We start from the raw sequence: 13,216 nt of genomic DNA on the forward strand, positions 1-13,216 counted from the left end.
AGTGTTATCGTGAATAAGGACGCTTGTGGCACAAAGTTGGTTTGTAGGAATGTTGGGTTGTTTGGGGACCCTTTTTTTCTCAGCTTTGTTGCACATAAGTCTATTGCTACTCGGATGTGTCTGCCTGCGGGAATCCGCACGATTTAACCCTTCCACCCCTTCCCACCTACAGTACCCTCATCCCCCTACCCCCTCCACGCCCACCCCCACTCCAACATTTTGGTATTCTATTGTCATCACGGCTATAACAATGGATGCACGTTTTATATGTTTAAGGTTATAATCGCTTGTTTTGGGGGTTTTGTGTATGCTTTTGTTTTTATTTTGGGTTAGTGACTAAACGCAAGATGTTGGGTGACGTCCCCTTTTAAATGACACCAGTGAAACGCAGTTAGCATCGACAGAAACCAATGTAAGAATGTTGAGAGAAAAAACACCCTGCATAATTTTCTGATCGATTTTCGGCTTATCTGACAAACTGAGCAACGGATTTTTATCGGTTGGACAATTCAAATGACAACTTCTGTCCGAGCTCTGCATTATTTTGACTTTGATATTGACCATCGATTTTTTTTGGTAACACTCGATTTAAAAAAAAATGGGGTTAATGGCATCTAAATAGTTTCCATTTGAGATTAAAAAGTTAAATAGATAAAAAATAAAAAAAAGCCGGCCTCCGAAAGAATACATGCAGCAGAATGGGAGGAGAAGAGAACACACGGCGCAAGATCCATCAAGTTGGTCGGAAAACTGTGTAATTTCTTCAAGCTGATTTCTGATTTTCAACAAATGACAAAAGAGTTCTTAAAAAAAATATGTACACAGATGCAGGACAAGTGGTAAATACACTACCAACGATACCAACTACACTACTTCGATCACTGTGGCAAATATTTCAATTATGTACCAACACAAACCACAGGGATACAAAACAAGTTTCTGACACGGGTGTTATTTGGAGGTGGCTGGCTTCCTCTTCCTTCTTCTCCCCCCATCGCAGACTTCCGGTTCTAGCCGTGCCGTCTTCATCAAATGGTAGTCTCCTGGCTGCAGCATCCGCCACCCCGTGAGCTATCGAGCTACCCGACATTTCCTGACACACACAATTGGCCGCACGTGCAGCTGGAGGCTTCCAGCAAGGGCTGTGTTAGGATGCTGAGGTGTGCCTTCACATTTTAAAGATATACAATTTATTTTAAAAGAAAATAACATGTGAACATTTAGTTATTAATCTTTACTAAGCTTAAGTTTCTTCCTCTTTAAAGAAGATAATACTTGAAACGTTATATAGTTATTCATCTTTTCTGCGAGCTAAGTTCTTTTTCTTTTGTTGTTGATTGTCACACTATTGGGTGTGTGTGTCCGCCCGCTATAAGTACCACTAGGTCAACGTATAACCAGTGAATCCTTCGTTTTTGTATATTATTAAACGTTAAAATAAATAACCTTTTTTTGTGTATTCTTGAAAAGCTTCACAATTATTTTCATTTTTCAAATGCTTTACGGTTGCTAAGTTTATGGTTTGTAATGAAAAACGCGTCTGCACTCATAGAAGAAAGCTGCTGTATTTAAATTAATTAATTTTTCAGAGTTTGAAATTGTTCAACGTGTCTGGCTTTCTGAAAAGAAGCCACTGTTGTTTTGTTTAGAGTTTGTTTAGAGTTTGAACTACATTACGAGTAAGAATTGTTAAAAAGGAGCCGGGATTTCCGATTTATAAAATGCCCTGCTTTGGCAATGCTTGGTTATATGTTGCCAATTGATGAGAATGTTGATATGGCCCTAGCACTAGTTTTGCACATGTACATGCTAAGAATGCGCTTTTCACATTTAGCTTCTTCAATCATTTACAGATCGTTTGATAATGAGTTTGTTTTGACTCCGAAGGAAAGAATGCGCCAACAAACACTTGTATCTGGAAACCAAATCATATAACACATTCGGAAAAAAACGTGTAAGCCTACAAACACACATTTCTGAACAAATCATATACCACACTTTAACCAAAAGAAAAAGTCTGTGTCTATAAACACATGAGTCTGGGCAAGTGATAAACTCAAAACATGGAATGGGCCACGTGCGCTCACCAACTGCGGCCTTGGGTTTTAATGATTCTGAAAGGACATAAGAGCTTTTCATTCAAGTTTGCCACCAGTCACAGACGGTAAGCTCTTAAAGAATGAGCTTGTTTCGACTCTAAAAGATCTACAAACACAGGAATCTGGCCAAGCTATCCCAGGCAAGTCGGCAGTGCAGGTGGCATGGGGTGCCCCAACACTACACTCCTCCATAGCTTTACCAAATGCTTCTCTCGCCACACAAAAAAACACCACCACCAACAGGGTTCTTTCACAAACCCGCACGTGCGACCGCAACCTCGCTTACGTACCTGTGCAGAGTAGGTGTGGGCCTCGCGGAGGGAGGGGAAAGGGGAAGCCGTGGGTGTGGAAAGGTAAAGGTATGGGGTGCATAAACCCAGGTGGTCGCAGCGGGGTATCGAGGCAGGGGGCCCGCAATAGGAGATGTAAGTTGCATGTGGCAGTCTTGGGGTCTGGTGGGCCCGGGGTGTTTGTAAAACAGTTACCGCCTTGTATGTTTTCAAAACAGAACGGGATAAAGATACCGAGCTGGAAGTTGAAAAAGGATGACGGTTTTCGGTTTGTTTCGGCATACACAGTGTTTTATTTACACACGTTATTGTTACATTATCAACATGAATAAGAAAGTAGCAACACATTTTGAACTTAAATCCGTGCTGTCCAATCAGGTAAGCTGCAGCTACTAATAATGGTGGGTGCCAGGTGTTTCATACATGGGGTTTTTTTAAGAACGAACGTGTTTGTTATGAGTTACAAGATTTGGCCTCATTTGTTCACACATCAATTGATTTGCGTCTATATAGTAGCAAGCTGATTTATTGATTTTACAGCATGATCGTACAATATGTCAGCCACTCTGTTTGCACGAAGGCCTTCTGAGTATTAAGAAATCCGTGGTCTACAAAAGTCTCACAACTCAAGAATGAATTTGCAAGGGATTAGAAACCGCTTCTCGCAAAGTAAAAAAAAAAAGTTGAACAATTCATCAACGCACACGATTAATACTAAAACTCTTGCCCCCATACCTTCCTACATACTTTTTATATTTAGTCAAGTTTTGACTAAATATTTTAACGTAGAGGGGGGAATCGAGACGAGGGTCGTGGTGTATGTGTGTGTGTGTGTGTGTGTGTGTGTCTGTCTGTCTGTGTGTGTGTGTAGAGCGATTCAGACTAAACTACTGGACCGATCTTTATGGAATTTGACATGAGAGTTCCTGGGTATGAAATCCCCGAACGTTTTTTTCATTTTTTTGATAAATGTCTTTGATGACGTCATATCCGGCTTTTCGTGAAAGTTGAGGCGGCACTGTCACGCCCTCATTTTTCAACCAAATTGGTTGAAATTTTGGTCAAGTAATCTTCGACGAAGCCCGGGGTTCGGTATTGCATTTCAGCTTGGTGGCATAAAAATTAATTAATGACTTTGGTCATTAAAAATCTGAAAATTGTAAAAAAAAATAAAAATTTATAAAACGATCCAAATTTACGTTTATCTTATTTTCCATCATTTGCTGATTCCAAAAACATATAAATATGTTATATTCGGATTAAAAACAAGCTCTGAAAATTAAATATATAAAAACTATTATCAAAATTAAATTGTCCAAATCAATTTAAAAACACTTTCATCTTATTCCTTGTCGGTTCCTGATTCCAAAAACATATAGATATGATATGTTTGGATTAAAAACACGCTCAGAAAGTTAAAACAAAGAGAGGTACAGAAAAGCGTGCTATCCTTCTTAGCGCAACTACTACCCCGCTCTTCTTGTCAATTTCACTGCCTTTGCCATGAGCGGTGGACTGACGATGCTACGAGTATACGCTCTTGCTGAAAAATGACAGCTATACTTGACTAAATATTGTATTTTCGCCTTACGCGACTTGTTACATTTAGTCAAGTTTTGAGCGATTCAGACTAAACTACTGGACCGATCTTTATGAAATTTGATATGAGAGTTTCTGGGAATGATATCCCCGGAGTTTTTTTTTCGTTTTTTTGATAAATGTCTTTGATGACGTCATATCCGGCTTTTTGTAAAAGTTGAGGCGGCACTGTCACACCCTCATTTTTCAATCAAATTGATTGAAATTTTGGGCAAGCAATCTTCGACGAAGGCCGGACTTCGTTATTGCATTTCAGTTTGGTGGCTTAAAAATTAAATAATGACTTTGGTCATTAAAAATCTGAAAATTGTAAAAAAAAAAGTTTTTATAAAACGATCCAAATTTACGTTAATCGTATTCTTCATCATTTTCTGATTCCAAAAACATATAAATATGTTATATTTGGATTAAAAACAAGCTCTGAAAATTAAAAAAAAAAAATATGATCAAAATTAAATTTCCGAAAACTTATTCATCTTATTTCTTGTCGGTTCCTGATTCCAAAAACATATAGATATGATATGTTTGGATTAAAAACACGCTCAGAAAGTTAAAACGAAGAGAGGTACAGGAAAGCGTGCTATGAAGCACAGCGCAACCGCTACCGCGCCAAACAGGCTCGTCACTTTCACTGCCTTTTGCACTAGCGGCGGACTACGTTCAGTTTCATTCTGTGAGTTCCACAGCTTGACTAAATGTAGTAATTTCGCCTTACGCGATTTGTTTTCATTTGGATGATGGATCTTCCTTCTCTTTTTGTGTTAAATTGGGACGATATGTGATCACTGTGACCACTATATAAACTTCCCCAGCGCGAGATACACGTCACAGGGAAAATTGAAACTTGAGCAGCGTGTGAACTCACCCCTGAAGGAAAGTCACTGCCTGCCACAGAGGACCCGGATGTGGGTGTTCTTTTCTCTGGGGATTACCCGTGACGCCATTCTTGAGAAAATGAGTCGACTGCTGCTCGAGAGAAATTCAAGTTTAACACCTTCACGGCAAAGCCATCAGGGGCATGTTCCCGGGTTTTACCCCGACTTTAGATGCGATACACTAGTGTATGCGTGTTTAGGTGGTAACAGCCATCAGCACTTATGGCAGAATGACCGAGGGTTTTTACGTGCCGCTAGGCTGACATGAGGGTGGGACATGGATAACGTCTCTGGGTCTGCACATAAAGTTGACCCGTGTCCGTCCCGGCCCAGATTGGAACCCGCGACCATAGGATCACAAGTCCGGTACGCTGAGCTACCGGGGCCCCAGACTGCTGCTCTTTTCGCCGGTTGTCTGTGACGATTTCAGACACACCCTGAACGAAAGGTGTTTTGTGAACTTATATGTTATTTAAAAAGGCAGTCACAGCCTGTTCCCAGATGTGTATGTTTCTTGGATAGGAAGAATTGGACCGTTCGTTCGTTTGTTTGTTTATTTGTGTGGTTTTTGTTTGTTCGTCCGTTTGTTTGTTTGTTCTGTGCTAACCGGGAAGTGTTCAGTGGGTGTATAAAGCCATTGCCGTCTCGGTTTACGGGGTTCGGTTAACCAGGTTTTAGTCGTGTCGATGACGACTGTTATAGGATTTCAATGTCGATATTCTCAATTTTTAGGCCGACTAATTGACTAAATGTTTTGATATAGCTTTACGCTATCTGATTTTTAAAAGAAACTATTAAGTCGATTCCGTGCGAAGGAGCTTTTCCCAAACAACCCTAAGTGACTTATGTTCAGTTTTGTAATTATGTTACGCGTTGGCGAATAATTTAAATGATCATGTTGAGAGATACATGTCCCCCACAACTGTCTTTACCTGGTTTAACAACATGCATTGTCTTTACCTGGTTTAACAACATGCATTGTCTTTACCTGGTTTGACAATATGCATTGTCTATGATATGCTTGTGGTGCGTTGCTGTAACATGGAACAGTTACATTGGTCATTTGCAAGAAAACAACACTCAATATCACTTTAATATCAGATTTAAAAAATGAAGGCAAGTAAGCGCTATTAATATACGGGGTGATCCCAAACCAATGCCACCCTAAAAAATGTTATTAACTTCTACATTTGTTGACCGAGTTACTTCATAGTTGGCATACATTAACTTCAGCCTATGCACAACCAATCCACAAAGCAAGGCAGTCCGCAAAAATCTCTCATCTAAATTATTCAACTTACCCTCCAACCGTACCCTCTCGAAACGTACTCACTCATAGCCCCAGAACGCAGACATACCAACGGCGAAGCAATGATAGTCGAGAACTGAAACAATTCTGATTCGCTCCTACCTTCCCAACACGCACACACACACACACACACACACACACACACACACACACACACACACACACACACACACACACTGTCACACACACACACACACACACACACACACACATACACACACATACACACACTCACACACTCACACACGCGCACACACACACAGTCACACACACACACACGCACACACACGCACACACACACACACACACACACACACACACACACACACACACGCGCGTTTGTGAGTGTGCGCGCGTGTGTGTGTGTGTGTGTGTGTGTGTGTGTGTGTGTTTTAACAACTCTTGTTGCGTAATAAACTTGTTTTTGCTTTTGATGTCTTTCAGATGTTTTTGGTTTTTGATAAGGCCACACAAAAAAATAGTCTGTTTACGGTAACATAGGCCACAAAAATAGGGTCGGTAGGTCGGGATTTTTTTAATTTAAAAAAAAAAATCCTTCAAAAACCATATTTTTAAGTTATTTTTAAAAAAACAAAGACGTTTTTTTTTTTTTTTCCCAAATGCCAAAAAAAAATCTAGGGTCGCGCGAAAAAATAGAGTCGGTCGGGATACCGTAAACAGACTTTTTTGTTTTGCCTAAACACTTGAACATTTAGGACTCTAAAACACAAACAAGTCATTAGGTTTCCTTGTTTGCTATTACAGACACAAATAGACAGACAGACAGACAGACAGACACACACACACACACACACACACACACACACACACACACACACACACACACGCGGACACACAAATACACACACACACAGACACACAAATACACACACACACACACACACACACACACACACACACACGGACACAAATACACACACACACACAGCCACACAAATACACACACACACACACACACACACTGTCACACACACACACACACTGTGACACACATACCACCATCTCTCTACCTCCACCCCTATCATCACACCTCTACCCTTTTACACACATTTCTCCCCCCATTGACGATCCGAGCGTGAATGGTCCCCGGCGCACGTGTCAGGGGCAACCAATACCTGCTCTTCATGTCAGTCAGTGCGGTCCCGGCTGTTGTCCCGAGACAGGAAATGGCCGTCCTGGCAAACCCATCATGCATCTGGCTGGCCGAGACCACCTCCGCGGCTGTGCTAAATGCGTATGGTATGGGTGTAGTAGACGGTTGGCCTTGATAGCTCAACGTTTAAAAGGGCATAAACCCTTTTCTTTGCTTGTCCACTGGGTCAGATTTGTCTTGGCCAGGTATCCCGGCATGTGTTTTATAAGGAATGCTTCATTGCTTTTTAGCCGAAAACATACTTGCACAAGTTTTGGTTTTGTTTAACACGGAATTGCTTTTCAAAATTGAGCTTTAAAACACATAATTATCGAGTGTAAACATGTTTGCACCACAACAGGCAATATAGTATCCGGTGCGTCAAGCCTGCAAACATAAACGTCATTTTGGAGAAAGTTTTCTCATCAGACTGCCACCATAATTGTCAGCGGATAATGAAATATTAGTGCAGCAATCTTGGGAGTTTCCCCCCTTAAGTCTACAAATCATTGGTGGTTAGAATTGTGTGTGTGTGTGTGTGTGTGTGTGTGTGTGTGTGTGTGTTTTTGTCCCCTGTCTAAGAAACTATTTGGGACATGATGTGGTGATTCGCTAAGAAGTGTGTGTGTGTGTGTGTGTGTGTGTGTGTGTGTGTGTGTGTGTGTGTGTGTGTGTGTATGTGTGTGTATGTGTGTGTGTGTGTACGTTTGTTTGCTCAGTTTTATTCCAACCTCGCAGATTGCTCCAAAGGTAAAACGACTTGTAGACTCCCACAATGAACCTCATAATTATTGAGTGCGTCTCGTTTCTGTCAGTCCCGATGATGGTCATTGGGACCGGAAGTGTGTTTCCGTACACTCAGTGCGTGACCTACAGCTCCGTACGACTTAATGCGTAACATGCCTGCATACCTTCACACGTTTTGGTCATCAGACTCTCTTGTTTTCCCCCTATGCCTTCTGTTCTGTTCCTCCCTACACGTATACGTTACTTCTTTGCTTGGTCCAACCTCAGCCCTACAGCGTGTATGAATCAGAATTTATGAGAGTTTAAACAGGGCTGACTGTGTCACGACTTAGAGGACACACACAAGCGTGTATGCTTGTATCGTGTTTTGTTCAGCTCGTGCTGTTTTTAGGTTCGAAATTCGACAACTTTTGTGCGTGTATGATTTTGTGTGTGGTTGTGCATGTGAAAATGTGCCAGATGACATTGTCTCGGGCAAAAAGTGGCTGCCTCTAATTTCCCTTCGAGTTGCGCCAACGAAAGAAGAAGAACACAGGAAGAACAAAAACAAGAACAAGACCCCCACCCCCTTTAACAAAACAAAATTGAAACAAGTCGCGTAAGGCGAAAATACAATATTTAGTCAAGTAGCTGCCATTTTTCAGCAAGACCGTATACTCGTAGCATCGTCAGTCCACCGCTCATGGCAAAGGCAGTGAAATTGACAAGAAGAGCGGGGTAGTAGTTGCGCTAAGAAGGATAGCACGCTTTTCTGTACCTCTCTTTGTTTTAACTTTCTGAGCGTGTTTTTAATCCAAACATATCATATCTATATGTTTTTGGAATCAGGAACCGACAAGGAATAAGATGAAAGTGTTTTTAAATTGATTTGGACAATTTAATTTTGATAATAATTTTTATATATTTAATTTTCAGAGCTTGTTTTTAATCCGAATATAACATATTTATATGTTTTTGGAATCAGCAAATGATGGAGAATAAGATAAACGTAACTTGGGATCGTTTTATAAATTTTTATTTTTTTTTACAATTTTCCGATTTTTAATGACCAAAGTCATTAATTGATTTTTAAGCCACCAAGCTGAAATGCAATACCGAACCCCGGGCTTCGTCGAAGATTACTTGACCAAAATGTCAACCAATTTGGTTGAAAACTGAGGGCGTGACAGTGCCGCCTCAACTTTCACGAAAAGCCGGATATGACGTCATCAAAGACATTTATCCAAAAAATGAAAAAAACGTTCGGGGATTTCATACCCAGGAACTCTCATGTCAAATTTCATAAAGATCGGTCCAGTAGTTTAGTCTGAATCGCTCTACACACACACACACACACACACACACACACACACACACATACACCACGACCCTCGTTTCGATTCCCCCTCGATGTTAAAATATTTAGTCAAAACTTGACTAAATATAAAAAATGAAGAAAAAACGTAAACAAAATAACTTCTTCTTCTTCTTCTTCTTCTTCTTCTTCTTCTTCTTCTTCTGCGTTCGTGGGCTGAAACTCCCACGTACACTCGTGTCTACGGACTGAGCTACATCCCCGCCCAGAAACAAAATAACAAAAAACAACGAGAACCAGAAGAAGCTATATCATAACAACATCATCATCAAACTGTTCATTTCTCTCTTTTCTCTCTGTCCACAGACGGTTCGCCATCAAGAGGTGTTCGCGGTGTCAGCTGGGCATCTCAGCCAACGAGCTGGTGATGAGAGCACGAGATCAGGTGTTCCACCTCGGCTGCTTCGCCTGTTCTGCTTGCAACCGGACTCTCACACCTGGTGAGGAATTCGGCCTTCGGGACAACCTCATCTATTGCCGCACAGACTATGAACTCATCTTTCAGGGGGATTATATTCCCAGCCTCAGTCCCGGAGCCGGAATGGGTCACCTGGGCCATTCCCCGAACGGGTCTGTCCCGTTCTACAACGGGGTGGGCGCGGTGCAGAAAGGCAGGCCCCGCAAGAGGAAGAGTCCGCTGTCGGATGGCGATGGATGTACCAGTTTGGGTGAGTGTGTTGTGTGTGTTCTTGTTTCGTTCTTTTTTTATTTTCGGCTATTTTGTGAGTTGATTGGTTGATTTGTTGTCTTATGTAGGTTCGTTGGTTTTCGGTTGGTAGTTTTCTGTGTTTATTTTTAACGTTTATTTTGGTTGGTTGGATACTTTTTACAGTTACATTGTCGAAATTTACTTCTTATTGTTGTTGATTTTTGTCCCTTTTGCTTTTTGAAGTCTATTTATATTTGTCTGTTTGTCTCACATTGTCTACCTTCGTACCTTGCTGAGTTTTTGTCTGTGTAACATCCGTATATTTAAACATTTAATTTTAGTAAAGTTTCCAGCTTGCGAATGGGTTGAAGAGTTTAAGTCATTGTGTTTTTTAACTGTCACGAGATGACATGTGAGCATCTTGGTTGTGATCGAATTGTTTAAATCGTATTGCTTCCATTCCTTTTGCTTCGGATACGTGGCAACAATGTTAATCGACAAAAACTTTCCGGTTCTCCTTCCATGACAAAAACACACACACACAAAACCATCGGATTTAACTGCACCATCATTTTAGCTAGTCAATGCAAAGAGAGAGACGAGGCATACAGACAGACAGACACACAGACACACAGACACACAGACACACAGACAGACTACAACACATAGATTCCAAACTCAAAGTCTACTTCACGCCCAACCACTCTGTAATCACTCTCGCCGCTTCAACAAACGGTCCTCGATAACTGCACCACGTGACCCAGCAGGGGACCCTGGTATAGCATGACGGCGGGCCTCGCGAGAACCCTCGAGATGACGTAAGACGGGAGAGTGAGCAAAGAGCTTCCCCTCTCGGACTGCGGTTATCTAGATCTACAATCTTGACGCCCTGGTTCAGCGTAGGTTGTGGACAACTCTTAGCTTATCGTCGTCTCGTGCTGTGAAGACTCTGTTGCGATCTCTCTTGGGTTATTTAACTTTCACTGAACACGTTTGGTAACAGGGCTTTTCAAGGGCAAAACGCGTTATTGAAAGCGTTGAAGCTCTCGTTTAGTTTCTCTTTATGCTGCCGTCCGTGGCCTGTACCTGCGCTAACGACTTCGTGAGAGTCTTGTTAGCAGCTTTGCAGTTGTTGGAACACCTCTTTTTGCAATATTGCTATTTATCAACATTGACTTTCAAAGATCTAGATATATAAGCCTTATTATCGGCACAGCAAAGGCCATGATTTTGGGTAGTTAGAACTAATCTATAAATGATACCAACGAGTTTATAGCTTGCAGATGAGAACCACAGAGAGACGAATCCATGGTATTTTGTTTCTAACACGTACATGTTTTATGTCATCATACCAAACACTCGTGTTTTATGACAGTTCCTCGTTTCTTTGTTTTTATTGTATTTGTGAGACCGGCACGGTTGGCCTAGTGGTAAGGCGTCCGCCCCATGATCTGGAGGTCGTGGGTTCGAACCCCGGTCGGGTCATACCTAAGACTTTAAAATTGGCAATCCAGTGGCTGCTCCGCCTGGCGTCTGGCATTATGGGGTTAGTGCTATGACTGGTTGGTCCGGTGTCAGAATAATATATAATGTGACTGGGTGAGACATGAAGCCTGTGCTGCGACTTCTGTCTTGTGTGTGGCGCACGTTATATGTCAAAGCAGCACCGCCCTGATATGGCCCTTCGTGGTCGGCTGGGCGTTAAGCAAACAAACAATTGTATTTGTGTTGTCATTACAGTTGTGGAAAGGGGAGTGTGTATGTATGTGTGTGTGTGAATGAGGAATCATCAAGCAATACAAGTTGAGTCCACAATCTGCTAGCTTTAGTATATACCATACAACCTCGCAATGCAGCACTCGAGCCAACACTGTCCGCCCCGTTAGCACTAGAATCATCAGTCAAGAGCACAGGTGCCGAGCTGCTCGTGCTATAGATGTGTGCACAACATTGTGCAGTTGTTGACAGGTCCGCTACTTGGTGTGATGGATGGGACAACACGTTACTGGACACTCACTGGAGAGTGACCAGCAGGGCCCAGTATTAGCACTGCAGGGTTCCCGGTGGGCTGGTCAGTTTGAGACGAGTGCGATGGGTGGTACAGTGGAACCCCCCTTTTAAGACCTCCATAAATCTGAGACAATCAGGTCTTAAAAAGGAGGGAGGGAGTCTTAACATGGGGGTAAATTTACAGAGATTATAAACACAAAGTCTGAGAAAACAGGGTCTTAGAGGTTAGGAAGTCTTAAATTGGGGGGTCTTAAAAGGGGGTCTTAAAAGGGGGTCTTAAAAGGGGGGTTCCACTGTACTAAGAACAAATCCAAAGACCGTGATATGTGCTCAGAGTTAACCTGTTTCAAACGGCAGCTTGCATAACTACCTTGTTTCTTAAATGAGATAGAAAGCACTTCTTTTAGTATTAGTAGTATGCACAATTCTGAGTTTGGGTTGCAACATTTGTAGGATCGATTCCAATCTGCTCCCATTTCACGTAACACTATGTTTTAAACAGCAAATCTATTGTTTATTTATCCGCAAGCACAAAGAATAACATTGTATCAAGTTTGCTGCTGTTCTTTTCCTTCTTTTTACATTTAGGCAAGTTTTGACTAAATGTTTTAACATAGAGGGGGAATCGAGACGAGGGTCGTGGTGTATGTGTATGTGTGTGTGTGTGTGTGTGTGTGTGTGTGTGTGTGTGTGTGTGTGTGTGTGTGTGTGTGTGTGTCTGTCTGTCTGTCTGTCTGTCTGTCTGTGCGCGTGTGTGTGTAGAGCGATTCAGACTAAACTACTGGACCGATCTTTATGAAATTTGACATGAGAGTTCCTGGGTATGATATCCCCGGACATTTCTTTCATTGTTTTGATAAATGTCTTTGATGACGTCATATCCTGCTTTTTGTAAAAGTTGAGACAGCACTGTCACACCCTCATTTTTTAATCACATTGATTGACAATCATTTTGGCCAAGCAATCTTCGACGAAGGCCGGACTTTGGTATTGCATTTCAGCTTGGTGGTTTTAAAACTAATGAATGAGTTTGGTCATTAAAAATCGGAAACTTGTAATTAAAATTATTTTTTTAATCAACGATCAAAAAAAAAGTTAATCTTATTCTTCGTCATTTTCTGATTCCAAAAA

At 41.6% G+C, this 13,216-nt stretch overlaps 1 protein-coding gene across 1 annotated transcript in view; it reads left to right on the forward strand.

Moving 5' to 3' along the window:
- Nucleotides 1–13,216, forward strand: part of LOC138949071 (LIM/homeobox protein Lhx9-like) — an 85,120-nt gene that overhangs the window by 24,077 nt on the left and 47,827 nt on the right. The window contains exon 3 of the mRNA XM_070320803.1: nt 9,733–10,094. Coding sequence (XP_070176904.1) covers nt 9,733–10,094 — 362 coding nt within the window. The remainder of the gene's footprint in view (nt 1–9,732; nt 10,095–13,216) is intronic.

This window comes from Littorina saxatilis, linkage group LG15 (assembly GCF_037325665.1).
Source record: "Littorina saxatilis isolate snail1 linkage group LG15, US_GU_Lsax_2.0, whole genome shotgun sequence".
In the NCBI taxonomy this organism is placed as follows: Eukaryota; Metazoa; Mollusca; class Gastropoda; order Littorinimorpha; family Littorinidae; genus Littorina; species Littorina saxatilis.